Source organism: Phodopus roborovskii, unplaced genomic scaffold, assembly GCF_943737965.1.
Source record: "Phodopus roborovskii unplaced genomic scaffold, PHOROB, whole genome shotgun sequence".
Lineage (NCBI taxonomy): Eukaryota > Metazoa > Chordata > Mammalia > Rodentia > Cricetidae > Phodopus > Phodopus roborovskii.
This window is the reverse complement of record NW_026126689.1, coordinates 6,365,220-6,392,868: the sequence shown is the minus strand read 5'-3', so window position 1 is coordinate 6,392,868 and position 27,649 is coordinate 6,365,220. Positions and strand designations below refer to the sequence as shown.

The window sequence follows — 27,649 nt, the reverse complement described above, 5'->3', positions numbered from 1 at the left end:
ATGTGCAGACACTAAATAAGTTAATAAAACAAGAGAATCAAACGACAGGTTAGGAGTAGAAATGCAAGGGCTGGCTTCATCTCGGCAGCCCCCAAATACCTGTGAGCTCATTACCCTCTGTGTTTATGAAGCTTACATGTTCTGAGCATGTTGTCTGTGCGCTATCCTGTGGTGGCTGACCCACACACAAAGCCTCTCAGCCTGGAGGACTGAACAGGTTAGCTGAGTAGGGGGATAACAACACCTGCTTGAGGTGAGCTGTCCTGGCCTGAACTCTGATTCTGTCACTGAGCAGCTCTGGTACCTTGGGTAAACCACTGAAAGCTCTCTAAACTTGGCATTCCTAACTTGCCACAGGAAAATAACACTGACTTCTACTTTCAAATGGTCGTTGGAGGTTTGTATATGAAATGGCATATAAGCCCCGGTGTCTGGGACATAGGAAGCAATGTGACCTAGAATAAACGATAATGACAGTAATGGCTGCATAAGCTCTCTTACGTCAGCGTAAATGTAAAATCGTTTGCTTGTGACAAAATTGTTTTCAGGCTAATGACTGAAATGGCCGTGTGTGTGTGTGTGTGTGTGTGTGTGTGTGTGTGTGTGTGTGTGTGTGTGTTGCTTTTACATTATTGGGGGAAGAACTCCTATCAGCCATTACAAATGCCATTTATACCTGAGGATCAGGGATATAGTTCCGGATTAGACCATCTACACAGTATAGAAGAGTTCCTGGGTTCTGTCCCTGCACTGCAAAAAAGGGAGGGAGGGAGGGAGGGAGGGAAAAGGGGTGGAAGGAAGGGACCCAGATTTGAGGCACTGAAAGGAGAAATCAGAGAGTCCCACACACAAACTCAAGATTTCATAATTTTCCACCAGAAATATCTGCGTTAAAACAAGAGTTAAGTTATGTCTGCCCTTCACCTCTTACTCTGGACAGAGAGAGGAACCAGGCAAAGATGGAGAAGACAATGGAATGCAGACTCAGCCAAGATTGCAGGTCGCACATGGCTGGTAGAACCCAGATTCGGGAATCAAAGGGAAAGCCATTCTATTGGCTGCTTAAGACACAGCGAGGGAAGCCAGAGGCCAGGCCCGCCTCTGCCTGGCTTCTGCTGTTCTAACCCTCTGTCCACTTGACCTGAACCCATCAAGCTGCGAGGCCTGGGGGGGGGGGTGTGTGTGGCTCAGTTGATAGGGTGCTAGCCCAGCACACACAGTTGATCCCTGAAACCGCATAATCAGGTGTGGAGGCACACGCCTACACTCCCGTCAGTCAGGAGGGAGACAAGAGGGTGAGAAGTTTTAAGTCTTCCTCGGCTGTGTAACAGACACATGGAGGCTAGCCTGGGCTATATGAGGTCTTGTCTCAGACAACAATCCCTCCTGCCCCCCAGGTTTACCTCAAGCAGCTTCTTTGCCTAAACAATGGCCCATCGTCCTGTGTGAAATCCGTCAAGAGAGTGCCTTGGTTTTGAGGAAAATGAAAGACCGGGAAGCTTGTTTAGCCCTATCCTGAAAACAGTGCATCTGCTCCCTTTACTTTGAGAAGGGACACCCCAAGGTCCACTAGTGACATTGTAAGACTTGTGTCTTACATGTGCCATGTAATGGTTGCCTTGGGTGTGACAATAAAACCAAGGAACTTTATGTGGGACAATGTGTATGTCTGCTGTCATTTTCTGACTTAAGTATCCTTACCATAAACAACGACAGATGTCCAAAATGGTCGTGGTGGTGGCCACATTTGCATTAATTCCCGCCAAAGGGAAGCTGTTCCAAACAAATATCCCAACAGCGGTCACAGAACGGCTGCCTAGTACCGGAAGTCCGTCCGCAGCCCCGTCCCAGGCCTCGTGTGCTTTTCTTGGGTGCTACAGAATTTAATGACGCGATCTAACATGAAAGACAGACTTCTTTTACAAAGTGACAGGGAGAAACAGAAATTTAATGTATTTCATTGACTGCCTGGGATGTTTGGGAGAGCACCGTTGTTCTTGACTTCCCGTGGCTGTGCTATCGGAGGACTGATTGTTTCCCCAGGTCTAGAAGCTTCTCATCTCCACCCTCATAGTCATCGGGCTTCCTCACTCTGTGCCTGTCACATGGCCGTTTTGTTATTATTTGAATGTGGAATGTCCCTCACAGGCTCATGCGCTGGACCTTCATTGCCTGTTGGAGATAACTGTTTGTTTTGGACATTTGTGAAACCTTAGGAGGCGGAGCCTTAGGGGGCGGAGCCTTAGGGGTGGATCCTTAGGGGGCGGGGCCTTAGGGGGCGGAGCCTTAGGGGGCGGGGCCTTGGGGTGGGGCCTTAGGGTGGAGCCTTAGGGGCGGAGCCTTAGGAGGCGGATCCTTAGGGGTGGAGCCTTAGGGGGCGGATCCTTAGGAGGCGGAGCCTTAGGGGTGGAGCCTTAGGGGGCGGAGCCTTAGGAGGCGGATCCTTAGGAGGTGGCGCTTTAGGAGGCGGAGCCTTGGGGGCGGAGCTTTAGAAGAAAGTGGGTCACTGGGGCAGACCTTGAGATTTCCAAGCCTGCCACACTTCCTGCTCCTGGTCTGCTTCCTGACTGTTCTGTCTGCATGCTCACCTTTAAGCTGTGAGGCCAGGCAAGCGTTCCTCCTAGAGTTGCCCCTTGTCAAGTATTTTGTCACAGCAGCAAGGGAAGTAAACAATATTGGCGTCTTCTGACAAGGACCCCAGTTCTTTTGGAACAGAGGCCCCATCGACTTCAGTATGACCTTATCTGAACTGAAGACATTCACACTAACCCTCTCTTCAAATAGAGTCACGTCCCAAGGTCCTGGAGGCTAGGACTTCAACTTGTCATTTGGAACTCATCAGCCCATGGCTGAAGGAGTCCATGGGCTTGGGTGTCTGGTGAAACATTTGTAGGTCAGCCGTAGGCCCCAGAGATCAGAGCACGTGAGAGCAACAGGCTACAGAGAAGGAAACGGGAAGAACACAAATCGTGCCTGCACTGCAGCTGTGTCCCTTACACTGGTAGTGGTAATCTCCTGCTACAGATCTGGGCTTGGGGACGCTAAGTGATGGTAGCCTTACCGGGTCATTTCCCACTGAAGACTCCCCCGTCCTGCACCTGAGTCCGGGCTGTGAGCAAAATTTGAGGTGGTTGTGCACAGGACACTCTCTGCTGGTGCCATATGCTTGAAAATGTGCAGAGACGCAGACAGTGTTCTAAGTGCAGTTACATAATGAGGGTGTGGTCTTGCATAATAATTAGCAAGTGTAATTAGGTATAGACTTCTTGTCCTTTAATTAGACAATCAAGACATCTAATTACTAAATTAAGATGTAATTACATGGCCCAAGATCTTCATATTTCTTTTCACCCATCAGAGATTATATTTAGAAAATAATTTGCAAAAACTGATGGAAAACCTCCGGCTTGAGAGTGTTGAAGGAAGTGTTCAATAGCTGAGTCTCCCTTGACCTCTCCGTTTCAGGAGAAGGGGAGTCATTTAAAATACCATCGCTTGCTTGAAAGGCTACGTTTTCCCAAATGGTGCTGCTGACCTTTAGCACACACACTAATGAACAGGAATGTGGGTGTGGCAATGCATGTAATTCACACGAGGCTCTAGCATGTGCCTCATGATTCCACTCAAATGTGGACTCCACGGTCATGTTCTGGAAGTCACTGGAACCGGCAGGTCCTTTCAGATGCTGGGGGTGGGGGCGACCCCTGTTCCCAACTATGCCCTGCCTGGTTCTCCCTCGTTGCTACTTTAGCTATAGGTACAATGCTGTGTCCTGTAAACCGTACTTAAGAGATGCCCCCCCCCCCCGATATTGGAGCGTTTGCTGAACCGTTCTCAGGTTGGAGAACAAAGCAAATGCCCCATCCTTCTCACTGTACAATGTTTTGAGCTCTCGTATTCATCAGAAGCCAGGCTAGAGTGCTATTCTGTTTTTTTCCTTGTTCCTCAGTTGGCATTTGGCTGATCTCTGCATGATGCTAAACACCCAGTTTGACTCATTCATTTTTCTGAACCGACTGAACTTTTGACCTATCTGTCTGGCCGGGTGGGGATGGGGGCCATATGGCAGGTTTGCCCACGCCAGCTCTGACTCGAACTGTGTCTCCTCTCTGTTGCCGTAAACAGAAATAACCCCATAATCCCAGTGTTTGGACAGCCGTACTGAAAAGTGGTGCAGCCTTGGTTGGGCCACTTCTGGTTCGGGGTGGGGGAGTCTGCCTCCCTTATTGTTTAGGCAGAAAAACGGTCTTACAAGTGGGGAGTAAGGTGGTCTCCTTGTCCTGAGGGGGCTCCAGCACTATTTTTTTTCCTCAATGAGGCCATGGCCATGGAATGTGATGAGCAACGAGTTGTATATGAATAGGGGGTTGGCTTGAACCCAGAACACGATACCAGGGAGCTGATACTCTGCCACTGTAAGGTTTTGCTTTGTCTTCTGAGTTATGGTTCATGCTAGATTTAGAGGCTGAGGAACAGGGGTGAGTGTGTGGAGACACCCACTGAGTTCTAGTGGAGGGAGGTGTTAGACTGGCTTCCTCTGAGGGATCTCCAGACCCAGAAGGCCTCAGGATCCCACCCCCATCTGGGGACCTCAGGATCCCACCCCCATCTGGGGACCTCAGGATCCCACCCCCATCTGGGGACCTCAGGATCCCATCCCCCCATCTGGGGGCCTCAGGATCCCACCCCCATCTGGGGGCCTCAGGATCCCATCCCCCCATCTGGGGGCCTCAGGATCCCACCCCCCATCTGGGGGCCTCAGGATCCCATCCCCCCATCTGGGGGCCTCAGGATCCCACCCCCCATCTGGGGACCTCAGGATCCCACCCCCCATCTGGGGACCTCAGGATCCCATCCCCCCATCTGGGGACCTCAGGATCCCATCTCCCATCTGGGGGCCTCAGGATCCCATCCCCCCATCTGGGGGCCTCAGGATCCCACCCCCCCATCTGGGGACCTCAGGATCCCATCCCCCCATCTGGGGACCTCAGGATCCCATCTCCCATCTGGGGGCCTCAGGATCCCACCCCCCATCTGGGGACCTCAGGATCCCACCCCCATCTGGGGGTCTCAGGATCCCACCCCCCATCTGGGGACCTCAGGATCCCACCCCCCATCTGGGGGCCTCAGGATCCCATCCCCCCATCTGGGGGCCTCAGGATCCCATCCCCCCATCTGGGGGCCTCAGGATCCCATCCCCCCATCTGGGGGCCTCAGGATCCCATCCCCCATCTGGGGGCCTCAGGATCCCATCCCCCCATCTGGGGGCCTCAGGATCCCATCCCCCCATCTGGGGGGCCTCAGGATCCCATCCCCCATCTGGGGGCCTCAGGATCCCATCCCCCCATCTGGGGGCCTCAGGATCCCATCCCCCATCTGGGGACCTCAGGATCACCCCATCTGGATGCACTCCTGAGTTCCAATCCTCTTTCTGTGCTAACTCCCCACCTGAGTCCTCAGATGTGTTCCTTGGGAACTTCTCTCAGCCCAGCTAAGAGGACTCAACAGTTCTGCTTCCTAACAGGGCCAATGACACAAATATAAGCACCAGTTTCTTGGTTGTAAAACTGCTTCTCCACCCACCCAGGTACTCCACATCGGCCTTCTCAAGACTGGAGAAGTTGGGCATCAGACACCCCAAGCCCTCGCCTTTTGTTGGAAACTTGATGTTTTTCCGCCAGGTGAGACTCTGGGTCTTGCACAAGAGTTCCCATTGGGGCATTGGTCCTATTTACATTTCAGGAGTCACGGTGATCTCCGCCTGAAGCATACATGCAACATGTTAAAGAGCAATTTATCAAGAGCAAACACAGCTTATTCTAGGAGTGTAGGCCTTGAAAAGTATTCAAATATAACTTGTTACATTAGCACAGTAAAGGATAAGAATGTATACAATCTCAACAGATGCCAAGAAAAATCTAATAAATCTTAGTGGACTATGAATAGAGTGACATGAAATATTCCAGGTGGTGGTGGTGCACACCTTTAATCCCAGCACTCGGGAGGCAGAGGAGGTGGATGTCTGTGAGTTTGAGGCCAGCCTGGTCTACAAAACAAGTTCCAGGACAGCCAAGGACAGGTAAAGAGACCCTGTCTTGAACAACAAAAACAAAGAGAACAGCAACAAAATGAATACCTATGATGGGAAGAACCCTTCTCTACTGGAACGGCTCCTTCCTCCCTCCCTCCCTCCTTCCCTCCCTCCCTCCTTCCCTCCCTCCCTCCTTTCCCCTTGAGGCTGGCTTCAGACTTGCTATGTGATGACTCTGAACTTTTGATCCTCTTACTGTACCGGGAGTGCTAGGATTACAGGTGTCCACCACCACGCCCACCTTCTGCACCACCACGCCCCCTTCTGCACCACCACGCCCACCTTCTGCACCACCACGCCCCCTTCTGCACCACCACGCCCACCTTCTGCACCACCACGCCCCCTTCTGCACCACCACGCCCACCTTCTGCAGTGCAGTGTGGGGGGGGGTTGGACCTAGGTCTTTGTACATGCTAGGCAAGCGCTCTACCAATGAAGCTACATCTCCAGCTTTTGTTATTATGATATTCACCTCTTACGACTCATCGGTATGCACTCATTCATTCACCCACCCCAACCAATTTGTCGAGTGTTTAAATGTCCCACGTTCTAGGCTGCAGAAGTAGAAGATACTCATACTTTCAAGGTCAGCATCCAGCAGTGGTGTATACCACCAGTCGGGATGTGTCTGGAATTGGAAGTGCAGATAGCAACTGTGGTCCGGCTCCAGGGAGGACCATGGAGAAGAGCATTGTGGGGGAGTTCCTGGAGAAGGGGGTCCTGCAGGAGCTGTAGACAGGGACACACACCAGGGAAAGAGCATCGTGCACAAGAGGACAGCCACGTGGGAATCGCAGCACGGGTCAGCCTGCAGCCTGCAGGTCCAAAGCCCCTGGGGAGCCTGTGGGGTGCAGCCACACATGGGCTAGCCTGCTTACAGATTTCACGGCCAAGCCAGGCACCGTTGAGTAGAGGACTGACCCTGAAATTCAACACTGTCCTGCAAGGGACAGGAGTTGAGATCAGGGTTGCTGAATCCATGCTGCGGCCACATGGTCGAGGCTGAAGGGGTAAGGGCTGATTGCAGGGAGGCAATGGCAGTCCTGAGAAGGAAACCCAGGGACCACAGTAGGACCACAGGGACTCCCACACCCAGCATTCAGGGGCCATGAGGGAAACAGGGGGGGGGGCGGTTAAAGGGTTGAACCTGCGGAGCGAAGACAATGGCTGCCAGCAGACAGAAGGAAGTGGTTGGGAGGGGAAGCTGTTTCAGCAAGCAGATATTTTAAGTGTGTGGCCTTCAGCTCAGCAGAGTGACATGGCCGTGGCGATGACCAGGGCATTTGCAGATAGGGACGCAGTATCTATTTTTGAAGGTTATTTTCTACTGCCATTGGTTTTTCTCAGAAGCCTGATTAACTTGTGGGGACACGGCCTCCGGACCAGCAGCAGGCACCACCGGACCCTGCACGCCAACTGCCATACAAGGGCAGGGAGGGCTAATTTGGGACAACCCCGATAGCAAACCTCAGAGGATGCTGGGACTTCCCCACCCCTCCCCCTGCGGCCCCTCCCCCTGCGTGGCCGCTGCACCACACCCTAGGCAGAGGGCGACCTGCATCTGGCCTCCTGCCTACCACTCGCCAACTTCCTCTCTTTCCTCTCTTCCTTCACCATTTGCTCCACCGCTTTGCTTTGCAGACACCCTCTCCTCTCGGCCCCTCCTCCAGGGGGCCGGGCTCACAGCTTTTAAGCCTACAATCGCCCCAACAGTCCCCCCACACCCTCTCGAAGCAAGTGTGAAGAGACTTTCTTAAAAGTGTCAAAACAGAACAAACAAACCGAACAGGAAGGTGAAAGAAAATAAATCCCATACGTTGCAAAGTAGGGGGAGCAGATCCGATGTAGTCAGTTGAGTAAAATGTACTTGGTATTAGCAGGAGAGCCCTGGCTGGCTCTGGAGAGGCCTCCAGCAGCTCCTCTCAGCATATTGTCCTGCGAATATAAACTGCTGTGCTCCTTCTAGAACAGGGAAGTCAAACCATTAGCGCTCTTTACAAACGTAGACATTCTAATCTGGGCACCCACCTGAGTACTTGTATTTTTTTTTAATTAAAATATAATCACATCATTTTCTGCTTTTCCTCTCTCCATTATCTCCCCTATGCCTCTCAAAACCATGGTCTTGTCTTCTGCAGGATTTATATATAAAAACGTATAGACACAACTTTCTCAGGCCACTTAGTGTTACTTATGTGTGTGCACTTTCAGGGCTGACCCTCCAACCCTGACTCAGACCTACCATTTCCCATACCCTACCCGACACAGGCACGTTTTCACAAGTGTGTCCTTCCTACCGCATCTTATGTGTATCAGCGCCTGTCCACGTGATGTCCTACTACACGTGTGCGGTCTACAGCCACTTCAGCTCCATCCCAGAGCCCAACGGGTTTGCATGCTCTGACCTCCACCAACTTTACCCCACGCACATCCCCTGGTACCCCAAAGTTTCAGCCTGTGGAAAACCATGCTAGGGGTCGTAGGTTTGGAATCTGCTGTTTGACATTTAACTTGGATCATGTGAATTTGGAATTTGTGATAATTCGGGTAGATTCAGAAGTTCACACATACGAGGGCCATGAAAGGGGACTTGGCAAACGAGAGTCACATCTGAGGGGAATATTGTAGATGTAAAACCAAATAGTTTTCAGATGTGTGAGCAGCAATTATGTACAGAGCTTAAGTGTGTGTGGTCTCTTCTGTCCATTAAATGGAGCAGCTGAGGGTTTTACTCAGCAATATTTTTAAAAGCCATTTCTTTACTCAATATTCTATAGTAATTCAACACAATATAATGGTGATTCTTCTTTTATTGTTTATGTAATTGTGTTTTTGCTGTGCTAGGCTTTTTTTTTTTCTGAATAAGTTAGAAACATTGAAGTTTTGCTCAATTTTATTCTTACCATGGTCCTGTGCTTTTTTTTTTTTTTTTTTTTTTTTTTTTTTCCTACAGGGTTTTTGGGAGAGCCAATTGGAACTCAGGGAGCGATACGGGTCTCTGTGTGGGTAAGGCGGAAACTCGGATTCTCTTATGTTTCGGTTTCTTGTGTTGAAGGGATGTGGATGTCATGACAATAATAGGACTGGACTGAACATTTGGATTCTTTTTTGAGGGCTCCTAAGGAGGGTAGATAAGTACACTATAACACACACACACACACACACACACACACACACAGAGAGAGAGAGAGAGAGAGAGAGAGAGAGAGAGAGAGAGGGAGCCGGCTCTTATGTGGACTTACATTGTTCCTTCCTGTGGGTGAGGTGTGCCACCAACAGTGATATTATTGCCACCTAACCTGGCACACTTCTGGCACTGGAAATCAGTTCTGTGAGTAGTGATGTAGGCCAGCAGTGTGACCAAGCTTGTCCTGGGTACACCGGGCCACCTGGTCTCCTTGTTCGTGGTCACAAAAAGTAACATAACCCTTCCCTTTATTTTTGATGGATTTTTTTGTTTGTTTGCTGTCATTCTTTTTTTTTTTTTTTTTTTTAAGAAAAAAGTTGTATTTATTTTTAATTTATATGCACGTGTATATGTACCATATGCACGCAGGAGCTTATTGAGGCCAGAAGAGGGCATTTGGTCATTAGAACTGGAGTTACAGACGGCTGTGAGCCAAATGTGGGTGCTGGGAACCGAACCCAGGTCCTCTGCAAGAGCAGCAAACGCTCCTAACTGCTGAGCCGTCTCTCCAGCCCCTCTTAAGCTTTTTTTATGACTCATGGTGCTTGTGCTGAATCTTTCTTTGCTTAGATCATTTTCTATATCTAAGTCCTGAAAGACTGGAATCGTTTTGCTTTTCAGCGTGCGCCTGTGCTCGCCAGGGGCTCCTGTTTCCACACGGCTTCTCCTCAGCCACTGGGTGACTTTGAGTAGCTTCTCCAAGACCCCCAGGCTAGCAGTCACTTTGCTAGGTGCACAGTTTCTGTGGAACTACTTTGCCTATTCTGATGAGTTCAGTTGTTTTAAACCTTTCTGCCCCAAAGATCTGGACCTGTGTTTTCTCGGGGATTCTTTGGAAAGAATTGGCTTGAAATCCTTGTGGACATGGTCTACCGTAGCCCACTTTCTTATATGGCCTCAAGAAAGTAAAGGCGGAGCTGCTGTAGTAGATGTCTGTGGCTGCTGTGCAGCACACACACACACACACACACACACACACACACACACCACGCTCAGTGGCGTAGACTCCTTACTCTTTCAGGTTCATCTGAGAGGGAGCTGCCTGGCTGGAAGGATTTCTGGGCTTCCTGTGTCAGCAGGGGAGGGGGCTCCTCTGTGCAGCTCTGCCTCTCATGCTTCCCATCACCCCTGGGGCTCATGAGGGCAGGGTGCTCTTGTGGGACAGCAGAGACTTGAGAGAGTAGGGAACCCTGCTGAGTGTGTTTGCTGGCATCCTTCCTGCCTAGCCAAGTTTAGAACTGGAGCAGGGAGCATGCTGTGGCCACCTTCAGGCAACAAAGTCCCTTGGCCAGGTCTGATGCTGGTGGAGTGGGGAGGCAACCATTGTCTTTAAATAACAAGCTTCTCCTCCTTCTCTGTGGTCCCTGAATGGGGGACTTCATCCAGAGTTTGACTCTGCATGTGTAGCTTCTAGTTCTAAGCATGGTACTCAATAAAGTACCAAGGGGCTAAATTGTTTGCCTTTTTCTTACCCTAGTGCTGGGTCGTGTTACCTTTTAAACCTCACTCTGCAATGGCCTTGACCCTGAATGTGGTCACCATCTATGTCTCTGGTCCAGAGGGATGCTATCTCCACCAGAGTTAGAGAAGGGTCTCCCTGATTTCAAATTCTAGAAATCACTTCCTTGGAGAATGTTTTTTGTATATGTTTTTAGTGTGGAAGCTTTGAATACCTAAGAATTAGTCTTAAATGTCAGGTGAAGAGTATAAAGGACACACACAAACGCACACATACAGACACACACACACACACACACACACACACAGAGAGAGAGAGAGAAAGAGAGAGAGAGAAAGAGAGAGAGGGGGGGGGAGTATTGGTTTCCTTGACAACAGTCTGTCCAATCAACTTTTCTTCCCAACTTTAACTAAGTTCACACAATTTATCCTTTTCATTTCCAGAAAACTTAAATCACAGAGAATGATTTCAAATGAGATTGTAGAGATCAAAATTGCAGAATCATCTCTATGTTCCCACCTCTGGTGAAAAAGGTGTCTGTATGTGTGTGTGTGTGTGGGGGGTGATGGAATAATCTCTTCATACAAAGCCATCAACCTTTTCTCCTGTAGAAAAAAAAATGATGGGTCCTAAGACACTGCCCGCTGCCCCGTGGGTCCTCTCTAGGAGCCACCAGTGTGCAGTCGGGTAGGAGAGGCAGTGTTGAATCAGCCTCTATCTGAGCTGCCATCTAACCTAAAAGACTCTTCTTGAACCTTACCTTTGCATAATGGGTTCACCGATTTGGATGTCAGAGGGCTGTGGTCCATGCAAAGACCATCCCCACCTACCCCCATTCCCTATCCCCCCCCAACCGCCTCCTCCCCCACCTCAGGAAAAAATTCTGTTTAAATGACATTGGTTTTCAGGCTGCTATTATGACTAGGAAATGAAATCTATCATGGTCCTCTTACAACTTGAAAAATAAAATAGCTTTGATTCCTCACTGGACAAGTGAAACCCCACACTATGGATGCTTAACAGAGCATCAACGCAGCCCTTCCGTGACAGCGTAGCAAGGGTCGCCCAGCTGCCCTGAAAGTTAGTAAGATGACCATTGGCCATGATGCCTACTGGGACCCATACTCGTCAGAGCAGCTTGGTCAGAGTCTGGGACTCCTAATTGAAATAGGCTGCTAAGCCAGGGGAGGCGGGCAGATGTTGGTGAAGGACCCTGCACCGTCTGCCAAGAGGGGCGGACAGCATCAGCGTTTATTATTGCTTCTGTTCCCATCATTATCACTGTCATCAGCAAGTGTTTTCTCCAGGTGCCTAATTATGTCAGTGGCTTTGCTAGGTCTGTGTAAACTACATCCTCCTTTGAACCTGGGTGTAAGCCACTGCCCGGCTCCTACCTCTGGAACTCGGCCCCTTCTGACTTGTAACAGTTGGTATAAGCAATTAGTGATTATCCATACTCTCTTTTGGTCTGAGGATCCGCTCCAAGTTATTACATCTCATCCCAATGCTCTCAAAAATCACCGGTGATTAAATATAAACAGGATAGAAATTATGCCCCACCAATTTGTGACGGACTACGCAATGCAGGCAGGAAGGAAGGAAGGACCCTTTAGTACGCTGTGACTATTACTTATAGATACACAGGCCCAAGGTTCAGCTCATTAGCAGCAACTAAAGGCCTCCATCAGAAGCCCCTTTTCCCTCCCCTCATCCATCTTTCAGGCCCTCGCTCTGCAGCTCTGCTGTTACTTAGCCTCGCTCTCATTCTCCTGGCCTCCCATCACTTTGATTCTGATCTCTGGTGCAAACATCACTCCCCCTTGTTGGGACATGAGACTTACTCCTGGCCCTGACACCTGGCATCTATGCACCTGTGTCCCTCCGTGAAGCCAGCGTTGTTGCATAACTTCCTATATTCCCACCAAAACATTAAGTTGTAAACAGGTAAACACGAATGCCATGTAAATTCACAAAGCACAGTGGAGTGTTTGAATGCACACTTACTGGTGTCTGCTTTATACCCTTGCCTATGGGGGCAGCCTTTGTCTCCAGCTTCTAGTTATGTGTGCAATGTAAGATGCGCAAGGATTGCTCTTCCAGCCTGCTGTGTTCATTAACGGTCTTCAGGAGAACTTTCTCCTTCAATACACTCCTTATTAAATGCTACATTATTTTTCAAAGGATTTAATTGTATGGAAATGCACTAACTTTAAAAATAATTTCTCAGTTGAACAATGCCTTCTGCTTTCACTAACAACGCTGCAGTGAATATCTTCAAGTATACAGCATTACTCTCTTGCCTGAGTGTGTCTGTAGGATAAATCCCTAGGAATGGAATTTTTAGGTCAGAGACTATCTACATTTTTAATTTTGATATTACTAAATTGATCTCTCTAGGGCTTATATCAACTCATGCTCCAACAAAAAAAAAAAATGAGAAAAGTGGAATTTTCACATACTTGCTTCTAAAATAAATGGTCAAAAGTTTATTAGCATTTGATGGTATAGTGCTGTTCCTTTAATTAGTACTTATTTATCATAAGCAACATTGAACACTTTTTATGTATTTAAAATTCATGATGTTTTGTTATGTTTTGCCACTTTGTGTTGAGTTAGTTTTTCCTAATTTATTTGCAAAAGCTCTTTACATATTAAAGAAAGTAGCCCTTTCTACAAGGTGTTGTTCCCAGGGTGATGATATTGGGAAATTGTGAAGTCTTCAGGAAGTGAGGCCCGCTGGGTTTCTCTTAAAGTCATTCCAGGCACCCTCACGCAGAGGACTGTTGGGTTCCACTCACTGCCTCTACTCATCCTTCCTGGCCACAAGGCAAACCGGTCACTTTACCATGGACATTCTTTTATTCCTAACCAGCCCCTCATTAGACACTTGAAAGCCATGACTTATCTGACCGTGGATGGAAACTCTAGAGCTGTGAGAAAAAGAAGCCTATTCTCTTTTTTATAAGTTAATTAGCTCAGGTATTTTGTTACCATGTCAGAAAGTTGGCTCATATAAGATACAGCTTTATTTTTTTCCAGATGGTTCTACTTGAAAATTCATCCTTTTCCTACTGACTTGAAGTACCATGTTTTCCTGCATCATTACTTAGGAATTCCTGTACTATGTGTGTTTCTGACTCCTCTGTCCTTTGAAATGTCTGTCTTACTGGCTACCCTGATTGGAATGTTATGTGTGAAATGTCTTGTATGTAGCAGCAACTGGTGTTCCAAGAACACCTTTGCCATTCCAAGAACCTGAAGCTATTGATCTCCAGGGAACTACGGGTCCTCACACTGGAAAAAGTACCAGTGTGCCAAGCAAATACTCCTTTGACAAGGAGGGGCTGACAGGTGGCCTCAGAGTTCACACCACAGAAAGGGAAGAGTTGCCTACACTTCTAACATGGAGGGTTAGCACAGTGATTTAATTAGCATGAGTGATCTGATAGCACCTTGTCAGGAGCTGGAAGAATGCAGGGAGCTTTGGGATGCAGACGGGAGTGAGTGTGGCAGGGAGCGAGTGTGGCGGGAGCGGACATGGCGTTCTGGATGAAGCTAATAAGGTTGCCTCAAGCTCAGATGTCATGGTACTGTTTACTAGGATGTGCAGACTTCTGACTCGAGAGCCCTAAACTACTGTGTCCACCCACTAAGGTGAGGACCGGGAGCAGCAGAGAGAGGTTAAGTTTGTGCAGTCAAAGGGCAGCATCACCAACTTGGGGGAGAGTTCCTGGCTCACTGCCAAGGAACAAGAACACTGGAAGCTGAAAGGATCGAAGTGGTATGACCTTCTGGACCGGTACAGCGGGGGATGATGGTTTTCAGACAGACAGACGGACACACACACACACGCACACACAGAGATACACACACACAATACACAGACACACGCAGACAGACAGACAGACATCTGAATGCACCAGGTTTGAAAATGTAACCAAGTATGTGGGGAGAGGGGCCAGGGAGACCTATGGCTGAACTGCTCAAAGAAATGTAAGTCTTGAGACAGCAGCTGAGCCCCTGTGGCCTGGAGACTCTTTGCTATTAGTCTGGCCAGAACTCTACCAAAGAGGGCTAAATAGTGCTAGAAAGCAGGCCACATGAGTTAGGGACCAAAGTGAACACGAGACAGAATGGCCTTGAGGCCATAGCCATTGGGCATGATCTTATAAATTTCAATATTCTCATGGGTCAAGATAGATTAATCACGAACACTGGGCCTATTAGCTCACAACTTTTAAGTCCCTGGGATTTCTTAAGCTGTGACTACATATGTGCTGGCTAATGTTGTGGCATCTTGACACAGCTAGAGTTATCTAAGACAGGAACCCACAACTGAGAAAATGCCTCCATAAGATCGGCCTGTAGGCAAGCCTGTGGAGTATTGCCTTAATTGATGACTAGTGTGTGTGGAGCTGTATCATTCCTGGGCAGTTGGTCCTATTCCTAAGTGACAACAGTATGAGCCAGCCGTAAGGAGCAAGCCAGTAAGCAGCACCCTCCAGGGCTTCTGCATCAGCTCCTGCCCCCAGGTTCTGACCGTGTGTGAGCTGCCCTGGCTGCCCTCGGTGGTGGACTCTGACAGGGAAGTGTAAGCTGAAATAACCCTTTCCTCCCCTGGCCTGCTTTGGCCCTGGTGTTGCGTCACAGCAATAGAAACACCAAGACAGAATTTTAGAGGCCCGTTACTTTATCAAGTGTCTACCCTGACCAAACTGGCTGACGTAGCAGACCCTGGAGAATAGGAGGGAAGTGTCTAGCAAGGCAGCTGTCTCCAGGCCAAGTGCATGGCCTGATAAGTAGACAAATAAATGTGCTTTGGGGACCAAAAAGAAAGAGATGAACTGTTTAAAGCCACACGTCCCTTGAACTGATTCTCCGGGGACATCGTCTCTTGTTATCCCTGATGGGGAACGGCTACACTTCCATTTTTCTTTGTGGGGTGGGCCGCCTTGTTTCCTGGTCTCCATCCACGAGTCTCTGAAGCTGGCTTAAGTCCCTGGGTTTCTGACCATTCTTTCCACACATTTGCCTCCTGCCATTCATTACTCTCCCATCCTCTTCCTGCAACAAAGTAGAAGTGATGGGTGCTGCAGGCATTTTTATTATAAATATTTTGTTAGCATACTAAATAATGCATTTTACTCTTGACATTTTTCTGTAGGTGTATCGTTAGACCTTGAACATATTTGACTCTAGCTAGCCTCCTGCCCCTGTCCCTCATCTCAATATTTCCCTTCCTCCCTCCAAATAACCCCCCTCTGCTTTTATCTCTCTTACACACACGTGCGCACGCACACACACGCGCACACACGCACACACACGCGTGCACACACGCACACACACCCACACGCACGTGCACACACGCACACACACGCACACGCACGCACACACACACACATACGCACGCACACACACACACACACACACACGAGATGCTGCACATCTATGATACCTTTGTCTCCTTCCCCCCAACCTCGAGTTGTCCCCCTTATCTCTTTTTTGACCTCCCAATATTTGTATTTAAATCCAAATTCCACAAATGAGAGAATGCTTGCTGTACTTGTTTTCATGAGTCTGGCTTATTTTTGCTTAACATGATGATCTCTAGCTCAACAAGTTTCATAATTTTATTATTTATGGCTGAACACACACGAATGTGGCCATGCCTGTACATGCGTGTGTGCATGTGTATGTGTGTTTGTTTTTGTGTGTGTGTGTGTGTGATCTCAGTTTCTACTCTTCCTAAGCACTTCTTGTTAGGTTAATGGATTTAGGCCAATCATTCACTTTCCATCTGTTTGCTTGGAAAAGTAAATGAGGGATTCGAACTGGACCAGTGACTTTGACAGTCTGTTTAATTATGAACCTCAGTAAACAGATTGACCACTGTGATCCAGGACTCATGCCTGTGTGCGGGCACATGTGAGCGCTCACACTCACACAAAGAGACGCCCAGGAAATGAAAGTTTTGTAAGAGACGGCCTTTTTTACCCTGTAAGAACCTCTGGGAATGAATGCTCCATGAAAAGGAAGACAAGCGCAGGCTGCTCTCCATCCCCTAAACCGATTGTAGCCGCCACTGCATTAGCTGGCTTTTTACTGCTGAGTGACACCATGATCAAAAGCAACCTGGGAACAAAGGGTTTATTTCTGTTTACAGTTTCCAGCCCATCATAAAGGGAAGTCAGAGCAGGAACTCGGGGCAGAGACATGGAGGCAGGCCAAAGAGGAGTTGCTTCCTGGTCTGCTTGGCGGGCTTTCTAATAGCACCCAGGACCACTTGCCCAGTGGTGGCTCTGCCAGATGACCCTGCCTGTGTCAGGTTGACAGAATGCAAGCGGCACAATCACTTAGTGTGTCCGGACCCCTAATTCAAAAGCAAAGGACTATGTGGTATCTGAAAGTCCTTTCCAGGTAGGGACGATGCAACCTGCAGCTGGTGATGACTGTACTCTTCTCAGTTTATGTTAGAAGCGTGTGCACGCGTGTGCGTGTATGTGTGCGTGCATGCGTGTGTGCGCATGTGCGTGTGTGAGTGTGTGCGCACGCGTGTGTGCGTGCGTGTGCGCATGTGCGTGCGCGTGTGTGTGCGTGCAAGCATGCGTGTGCGTGCGTGCGTGTGTGCATGCGTGTGTGTGTACGCGCGCGTGTGTGAGTGTGCGTGCGTGTGCGCGTGCGTGTGTGAGTGTGCGTGCATGCGTGCAAGCATGCGTGTGTGTGCGTGCGTGTGTGCGTGTGTGTGCACGCGCGCGTGTGTGAGTGTGCGTGCGTGTGCGCGTGTGTGTGCGTGTGCGCGTGTGCGTGCATGCGTGCAAGCATGCGTGTGTGTGCGTGCGTGCGTGTGAGGGTCCATTGTGGACAGCTGCAGCAGATCCGTGGCCGCACCAGTCCTCCAGAGATGGCGCTCATGCACCTGGCCCAGGCCAGCCCAACAGCATCATCCTTCTTAGCCTTCAAAACCACGCATTCAGCTATTGTTGAAATCACTTTTCAGTCCCAAGCCCAGAATCTTTTAAGCTAAGAACTTCACAGAAATAGTGTATCAGTTGACAATTTAGGATGTCTAAGCTATTTTGCATTAGGCAAAGTTATCTAAGGAATTAGTGTGGCCTTCCTACCGCAGCATAGAGTGTGTGACTGATACACTCTCAGGAAATGGGCAGCAGAGAGAGTGGCCTAGAGAGCACCCCTTTCAGTGGGGTGAGTGACTGGGGATGGAAAACAGACGCGGCTCTGGACAGGAAGGTGCAGTGTTTCACAGGTGTCCAAACCTTTGACATTACAGCTCTGATGTACAAATGTGCCCGACTACGTTCCTTGTTATCTTAGGGCACATGCAGCCTGCAGTCTGCAATGTTGGACACACACGGAGTAAGAAGTAGATGCTCTGTGTTCTAGCAAGCGCTGGCTGTGTGGGATGGGCAGGAGAAGGTGGTCACTTGATGGGAGTCAGGGGTCGGGGTGAGCAGTCAAGCAGCCGCCGTCAAGGGAGCCTATCATGGCCATTAGGACTCAATGAGAGGCCTCTGGGCCCCATAAGAGCAGAGATGGGCTCTGAGTCCAGGCATGAATCACTTATTCAGACTCAGCTCTGAAACTCAGAGCACGGTATCCCCAAACTCAGAACCCAGCCGTCATGCCTAGCACCACCTGTGAGGAAAATAATGCCCGTCCTCTTACATCCCATCCAGACCAAGGAGACTGCGTTCCTGGGTTCACGCAGCTTCTGGTCCGTAGTGTGGTCTGAAGGTAAGGATGGAGCGGCTTGGATGAGCAGAACACCAGAGGCTGGGGAGTCAGTTACGGACTTCCCCATCTGCCCTCCTTAACGCCTGTACTCAGATCCACAGCACAGAAGTGCACGCCAGTCTTAAGGCGGGAGGGAGTGAGCTCCTCCAACAGTGACAATCAGAGACAGCATCAGTGACTCCTCTATCCCCACATGACAAACTGCACAGATGTGTTCCCAAACAATAGACTAGCTCACAGTAGAGTTTTGTAAAAAAAAAAAAAAAAAAAAAAAAAAGCTCTGTCTCTAGCTAATCAGTTAAAAAAAAAATCCCACATTTAATTGAATTGTACCTGCAACAAATCCAAGTTGTTCAACCCAAAATGCATAATAGAGTTACGTAACACTGTCATGAATCACTGTGACATTTGTCAAGGAAGTATCTCTTCTGGAAGTAAGTCCCGATATTACAGAGCTTTATGCAAATGTCTCCTGTCAAGAACTCGTGTGCATAGCCTCAAGAGTTACACATAGTTACCCAATTCTGGTAACTCCTAACCTTAATTAGCTTAGAAATTAAACAGCATTGCTATTCTGTCCAAAAAGATGGACAGACCATCTTTGCTTTCATAATTAAAAAAAAAATCATTTGTATAAAAGAGCAGTAAACATCCACTCACATAGACGTTAAAGTTCCTTTCTGATCACTGTTTTATGTGCAGAGACTCTTCTTCAACTTCTCAGAAACTCTTGGATAATCTAGACATGATAGCACATAACTTGTAATCCTAGCCCTCAAGAGCAGAGGCTGGGAAAGCACGAGTTCAGGGCCAACCCAGGCTGCATGTGTGTAGACTCAGTTCTGAGTCTGTATCTGAATCAGCCCTAGGCTCTGGAGTACTTCTTACACCACCACCAGGCCATGCCTCAAAATACAAAAACAGCAAAACAGAATAAAACCCACAAAGACAAGGGGGAGGGGGAGGAGTGGGAGGCGGGGGAGGAAGAGAGAGGGGACCCTTGAATGATTAAAAACAAAGTTCAAATTTTTGTTGCTTACTGGCAGAAAATGAACTATGGAATCTGAAAGTCTAAAACCAAATCAACTGCAAACATTGGCCTAAGTGCTCAAACACACACATGAAACACACATGGTCACATGGCATCCATCACACGCATGTGAGATGCTACTAAATTCTGAGTGATCAAAGTTCTTCATTAAAATGGACGGAGACTTCCTTTCTTCTTCAAGACCCTTGAATCTTGGAGAGTTTGAGTTGTTTACCAAGTATTCCAATTATTCCTGATCAGTCTTATGTGCAACATTTCCACAGCTATGCGCACAAAGCAATTCCCCAGCAAGGCACCACCGGGTTTTATGATGCTTCCATGCCTAGGGCAGATAATAGAAACTTAACTACTAAAATAACTTCCTTGATTATTCTTTGCATCTCAAGGCCCCATTCCTAGCAGCATCTTCTCCATCTTGTCCTCCAACTGCAAGGATTTTGCAATCCACGAAATGAGGCTTTTCTGTCCTGGATTCAGTTCTCAGCCAATGGTTCTATCTATAAAGGTCTGGCTCTCTGACACAGTCTCCAGACCCCACATTAACCACTAGGCAAGCACTGTTAGCTGGTGATGCTATTCTTGCCTTTTCTAAAGAGGAACCTAGTAACATATGCCCTGAACCAGTGGCTGGTGGACTGCCTGTCATTGTGTCATTGCATGCAAGGTGGATGTACAGATTGTGGTCTTTTGAGCTATAACATCTGTCATTACCTCGAGGTGCCACTCAGTTGCGTGGAAATCAGGCAGTTTGATACTGTGTGGAAACTGCCTTTCCCAACAAGAGACTGTGGGAAGGAGCTCCTGCCCCCTTCCTCCATGCAGCATTTACATTGTTAATGGATGCCTAGTGTGTATGGACCACCGAAAAGATGGCTATTTGTGAATCTACTTTTCTTTCACGGTTGCCTCTAACTCTTCAGAGTCCCACCTCTGCCTCACTGCCAGTCCAGATTGAGTCCAACTGTCAACACAGCCCTCAGACTCCTCCCACAAGCAGTCAAAGGAGAAAGCAGTCTCTTTTCTTTGTCCTCCTCAACCCGGAGCCTAATAGGGTACTTCATCTCCCTCCTCAGCATCCTGAATCCTGCCCTTCTCACATCCAAACTTAATGGTGATTGCCAGAGCTTTGGGACTCAAGATGCCATAAGTAGCATTCACAGAACAATGGTTTTGTCTGAGTTGGGGGAGGGCGAACTTTCACGTACCCACTATCTATCTGGAAGGATGGCTGTTGGACTGATGTTCCCTGCTTCACAGACGATGCGAGATACTGAAAGTGACACAGCGGCCATTTCACTAAAGGGCATTTCTTATTGTGATAAATGTATACAAGACAAACTTTACCATCTTGACCATGTCTCATTGTACACCCCAGAGCTGTAAACATGTTCACAGAGCTGTACAGTCACCGCTGTTCATATGTGTAGGTGCCTCATCCCACAAAGTGAAATGTGTCCCTGGCAGACATTGCCCTCTGTCCCCTCTCCTTCCCCGGTGACCGCCATTGCACTTCCCTTTCCTGACAGAATCATGCACTATGTGTCTCAGTTTTCTTAGGAAGATGTCCTCAGGGTTCGTCTGTCTTGTACCATGTGTCAGAATTTCCTTCCTTTTCCAGGAAACAAAAAATAGTACACTGGTTACACCCTGCACATTTTGTTGTTCAGCCATTGATGGATACTGGCTTGCGTCTAACACTTGGCTGCAGTAAATAATGAGGCCATGATCATGGGTGTATGAGTATACAGCCAAGACCCTGCTTTCATTTCAGTAATGCAACCATGATCACAGGCATGCAAATACTTCTTCAAATTCCTGTTTTCAGTTTTTATAACATATATCCTAAAGAGAGAATTACAACATCAGATAGAAATTCTGCTTTTATTTGGGCAGGGGGGTGTGATTTTCTGTGCTGTTTTCCATAGCAACCCCATCGTTTCACCTTCGAAGGATATTTTGTAGCAATGTGTAGCCTTCTCTTTCCACCAAGATTAGATGGTAATCATCGTTGTTGTCAAACCTGGAAAATAAACTCCAGACAAAATGTATGCTCTTCCTTGCAAAAGACCCTGGAACCCAACTGGCCAGTGTGAACCCTGCATTTCTGATTGGAACATAAGACCCAGTGATATCCCGTCCAAATCCACTGGCTGTGAACCTTTTCAAGTTAGCACTTGAAAAGAGAAAACAAAACAAAGCTAGCTCAGTTACCAACCAGTGCTTCCGACGTATCGCACACTCAGTTTATTTTAATCAATTCCCAGCAGCCTTCATTCCAAGCTCCCGCTCCTGTCTCTTCTCTGTAAAGTCTTTACGATTCCTTTTCCATTCTGCCTTCCCTTCTTGAAGCTTCCTCTATCCCGGGAGCTCACTGTGGCCTTCTAGTCTCTGGTGCTGATACTGACTTCTGGTTTCTTGTTCACGGACTCTGCACAGCTTCTCTGCACAGAACCAGCTCTTCGGTTTCACTCTGTCAGGCTCAGGTCAGGTAGCGTGCGGGTGCAATCGCCAGCTGTTCCATAGGCACCTGTTACAGCTCTGAGGCTGTCTCGTGGAGGAGACGAGCTGGATTTCCCTCTGCACTTCTTAGTCCTTGCACAAACACAGTCATTGAGAGAAACTGGCCTGTTTCATGTGTTCAAATGCTGTGTGACCCGTAAAGCAAGTGCCCAGGCAGCTAAGCTTTGGAAGGGGTGTAGAGATCTGGGCTGGGGTAGAATGGGGAAGAGTGGGCGATAAGAGTGTGCTGGGGAAATGTGATGTTGGATATCCATAGAGAACATTCTATTAGCCTTAGTGAATCATCAGAAATGGGGAAGGAAACAGATGGAAATTTTTAAGTAAGAAACGTTCTGTAGGAAAGACAGCCGTATCGAACAAGGCTTGGGCTGCAAGAATGAAGGTGAATCAACTTGAGTCATTGATGTTGGCTTTGAGTTCTGTGCCGGTGAACACTGATTGTCACAGGGCATGTCACTGGGGGGGGGGGGTTCTGGAATGTGTTAACTGAGGAGGGGAGATGTAACACACCCTAAAGGCAGGTGACTTCATCCCATGACTTGGGATCCTGGAGTAAATAATAAACAGTCTTTGCTTCTGACTGCGGGATGCAGGATGCAACAAGAGCACCCTCAAGCTCCTGCCTCCATCCCTTTCCTGCTGGGGCGGCCCGCAGCCCCGGACTGTGAGCCACAGCAAGCCTTGCCCCCTTAAGTTGTCTTTTGTCCCGGTATTTTGTCATAGCCACAAGGAAAGTGACTAATTCCTGTCCTAAGGATAAAATGGTGACACCATAGAAGTAAGAAGACTGAACATGGCAAAGAGGAAACGGATTTCATGCTTGCTGTGGTCAGCTGGGACGTGTCATAGTCCACCCAGGTTGCCGTAACAAAACGCCATACACTGGGTAACTTAGAGACAATAAAAGTTTACTTCTCATGGTTCTGGGGTGTGGGAGGCCCAATATCAAGGCACCAGCTGGTCAGGTACTCGGTGGGTGTTAGTTTTCTGACTCATGGGTGTCCGCACGTGTTGGGAAAAGTAAAGGAAAAATTTTAGGATCCTTTTATAAGGGCACTAACCTATTTAAAAGGGGTCTGTCCTTATGACAGCCCCCACCTCTGAATGCAATTACCTAAGGAATTAGGATGCCAGCATACAAATGTAGGGTCACAAACACTGAGGGAGTTAAAGAGTTGTTAACGACAGTGGGTGCAATGTGACTCTGAGGATCACATTCTACAAGAGGAGAGAGAAGGAAATGTTGGGATTTCCGGGTGTATCTGGACTCTGGAATCTTCTGTCTCTTATCCCTTGATAGTCTAATGAGCTATTCCTGAAAGCATATCCTTTGGACTACTTCCACCAACATTAATGGTCGCTTCATAGAAAATAAAAAGAAGGGTCCCTCCTTAGTCAAACGATGGAAGCAGAGTCCAAGGAACGCAGACTTCGTTACTGCGCTATCTCGGTGAGTTTCGTGGGATAAGATGCTTGGAAACTCTCCAAGTGAGAAACTCAAGGTATACTATGTATTTGAACACGGGACTCTCCCGTGTCCCACAGTATCTTTTTGGGGTAAATATGAAAAACAGGCTTTGAGCAAAAATACAGAATAGTAAAATTCTGTATAAGACAACAACCAGTAGCCAGATACGCTGGCTCATTCCTGTAATCCGAGGTGGGTGTGAACGGATCAAGAGTTCATGGCTATGCTGGCTCCATAGAGAGTTGGAGACCAGCCTGGGGCTACATGAGGCCTTGTTTCAAAAACAAAACAAAACAAACAAGAAAGTCAGCAAACACACAACAGGAAAACACTGACCAGAGTAGTTTTCTGGCCATTGTGAATTATCGGGACAAACAGTGGGCACTCACCACCTCCGTGTTTCAAAGTGCCCGGTGTGTGTGTGTGTGTGTGTGTGTGTGTGTGCGTGCGTGTTGTGCTACAGTAGAGGCTGGGAACACTGTGCTGTGTGTCCCCTTCCCGCCCACAGTATTCAGTGCGTGTGTTTGCATGGCTCAAGCATAGCATTTGCAGTCACGGTTACATGGCGGACTCATGCTGACCCTTAGGTGTCTGCCTGTGTTTTTCGGTTCCATCATGTTCTGGGTTCTCATCAAATCTGTTGTATTTCGCTGCTGCCTAACACCCGAGTCTCCCACCTGCTCCCACCAGTCCCTGCCACAGTGATTCCAGAAAGCTCTCCTCTGGACATCCTTTCACGAGGCTCTTTATGAACCCGTGAGATGGCACTATGGACTACCTACTTTGCTTTGATGACTGTAGAAAGGCTTATCACTGTTCCCAGGGTCCACCTACATATCAAATTTAAGAGTAGGATACATCCTTCCACTGTAGTCTCTCATGTAACCACCCGGCAGTACGGCTGAGCTGATCATATGATTCAGAAACATGATGTCTTTGAGATGAAAAGGGCATGCAGGCGGTAAGCACTGTGCGTTGGGTTGTATGGTGCATTAGTTAGCTGCCCTGCCGCTGTGGCAGAATGCCAGGAGAAGCGACCTAGATCTCGGTTTCGCAGGCGTGTTAGTTTGAATGAGGCTCACATATTAAACGCTAGCTTGGTGGCTCTGTTTGGGGGAGGTTATGGGACTTTTAGGACACGCAGCCTTGCGTACGTCACTAGGGCAGGAGGCGGGATTTGAGAATGTGTAGTCTCAATCCACTTCCATTTTCTGTTAGCTGTTGAGATATTATCGCTCTGCTTCCTATTCATGCTGCTTTGTTGCAGGGCCCCCTGTACCATTATGGACTCTCCCTCTGGGGCCATACAGCAAAACAAACTCTTTCTTCTAGAAGTTATTTTGGCCCTGGCATTTTCTCAGAGCAGCAGGAAAGTAACTGATATAAGAGGGTTCAGAGCATCGTGGCCAGGTTTGTGGCGAGGCAGCATGGCATGGTGGTGTCAGGAGGCTGTTTATCTCATGGTGGCCAAGAAACACAGTGAAGACAGAAAGGGTCCAGGGAAATACATGCCTTCAAAGACGCGTCTTCACATTTCCTTCCATTGAGGCCCGTCTTCTGCAGTTCCCACCACCTCTCAGTAGCCTATTAAAACTTTGAAACCATAGAGGGAGCCACCATGAAGGCAGAGTCCTCATGGTGCAAAGGCTATGCCCTGATACACACCCCAAGGTGTGCTCTATTAATCTCCTAGGTGTCTCCGCACAGCCAGGTTGACAATCAGGCTCTATCAGTATGAAATTACCCTATGATAGTTGCAGAAAAGCATACACAGTAAGTCCATCAGCCAGACTCAGAACGACAGTTGGTAGAACCTAGACTTAAAAGTATACAAAATATGTAAACATACATATGTTTACATATGTGTGTTTGTAAGTCATGACGTTAGAAAGGGGATCTCAGGAAAGGAAGAAAAGCTCTAAAGAGAGATGGGAGGCAGAGGGGGTGGTGGGGTACATTTGATAGAAAACCTAAAGGAGGGGACAAATGGAAAGGGACAGGGACAGGTAGAGAGAGGAAGGTGTCTAGGCAGGCAGTCAAGGAAGGGTACGAATGAAAAAAACTGTAACGGCACACATGTGTGAAGACGCCAGGACGAAGCCATATGTGAATCCCTTTGTTAAGCCGAAGCTCTCTTACTCCGTGCCTCGATGCTCGCCAGAGTCTGTAAGCTTGTGTGCCTTAGGATGTTAGCGATTGCCCATTGCCAGGTCAGGTCCTCCTGAGAGAATGCAAATGCCGCAACCGGAAGTTATCTCTTGCCCACCCTGTTATCCCAAGCACCTAGAGCAGCGTCTGGCACCTAACGGGTGCTTGTTAAGTATTTGTTGAGTGACTGAATAAATTGCCGCTTCGTCCATATTTTCTTCCTTAGGGATATCCCTAAGGAAACCTCAAGCGTTAGGAAGACCTTATTTTGCTAATTTGGGTAACTGGTATTTTCTAGAAGACAAAAAGAACTGGGAGAGATTCTTCTTAAAAAAACCAAAGCTTGTAGGAAGAGGGATCATAATGGTCCTTGTCAGGGTTAGCCCACTGAAGCACAAAGCTGGGGTATACTGTGAAGGCCATCTTGGGTCTGAAGGGTGAGTAAGGACATATTTATGGGGCTACTGGGGCTCCATCCACACAGGGCATTGGTCAGGTCCTTGCTCGTGTGCCGCCACCTCCAGGGCTGCGCCCAGGTGTCGCCACTCCTTGTAGCCACTCTCTGGCGCCATCTCAGGGCACAAGAAAGGACACCGCATTAAAAGCCATCATCTGGTCTTAACTTAGACACTCTTAGTGAGGAAGTCCCATGAATTGTGCAGCCATTTGGTCACCTTTACATCATACCTGAGTACCTGCCTGTATCACAGGTCCAGCGATGCGGGTCTTAGAGCCCATTAAGGATCCGGGAGTCTGATTTCATTACTCCTCTGGTCTGAGATCCAAAGGCCTTCTTGTAGCCTGGGGGGGATCTTGGGGGAGACCATACGCATCACGAGCCCCTCCACAGCTGCTCAAGGCTAGGCCCCTGCGTCCCTGAGTGTGGGTGTGTGGGTCCTCTCAGCCTCGCCTCCTGAGAGAGGGGCGTCCTCAGGGGACGGTGCCTCACACCCAGGTGGCCTCCTTCTCTATATTCATTTTCTTAGCCTTGTTTCTCCCCAGTTCGTCTGAATCTCTTATTAACTTTCCCCTTCCTCGTCGTCACCCGTCTGGGCTCAGGATAACGCATCCCTTGCTGCCACCGGGTTCGTCTTTGCAGAAGTGACGGCACTTTTCCCAAATCCTCTATTTATATTCCAAGCCTGGGTGGCAGGGGATCCTGCAATATACTTTCAAGTAAATGTAATCGTCTATATGTATCTATATAATAGGATGGACAGACAGACAGACAGACAGACACACACACAGAGAGAGAGAGAGAGAGAGAGAGAGAGAGAGAGAGAGAGAGAGAGAGAGAGAGAGTCTTCCTACAGTACCCAAGAATATGCCTGGGTGTAACATGTAGGCAAAAATATTCAGGGACAGCCAAATGACTATTTTAATATTTCTTTGCCCCTGTGGTACCATCCAACTATTTATTTAGTAGCTTGATGCTGTTGGCATCAACAACTTTGCCTTATAGGCTGTTTTTCATGTTTATGATTCTTACTGTGAAAAAAAAATCGCTTGCCTAACATCTGTTCTGAATTTGTTGTTTTTTTTTTTTCCTTTATTTTTATTTATCTATTCCCGATTGAATTAAATTTGCACCAAGGACACTAACTTGAATTGGAATCTTCAGTGTCCTTCAGGATTTCTACACACTTCAATACATCTCTTAATTACTCTTTTTTTTTTATTGTTATGAGATATACATACATACCCCGCTCACACAGGCAGATTGGCTTGCAGCTTACCTCTGCCTGTCCCCCTCTGGGGAATACGTTTTATTAACTGAATAAATTAAATGGGCGGATATACTCCATAGAGGAGGGAGGTTTATCGTTATAGGTTTTCTTTCAGATATTTTCCCCCAGTTCTCTCCTGTATCTGTGGCTCTGTTTTTGGAGAAAGATTTACTACGTCTTAATGTAGTCATAACTCAGCAGGATGAGGGTGGGGCTTCATCTTTCAGATGAAGACGCTGAGGGCTG

General features: G+C 48.1%; 1 protein-coding gene across 2 annotated transcripts in view; it reads left to right on the top strand.

Annotated features, from left to right (window-relative positions):
• The window catches only part of Tbxas1 (thromboxane A synthase 1), a 166,927-nt gene that overhangs the window by 22,526 nt on the left and 116,752 nt on the right, over window positions 1-27,649 (top strand). For both annotated transcript variants that reach the window (XM_051174681.1, XM_051174680.1), the window contains exons 2-3: window positions 5,588-5,681; window positions 9,045-9,097. In XM_051174681.1, the coding sequence (XP_051030638.1) occupies window positions 5,588-5,681; window positions 9,045-9,097 (147 nt within the window). The remainder of the gene's footprint in view (window positions 1-5,587; window positions 5,682-9,044; window positions 9,098-27,649) is intronic.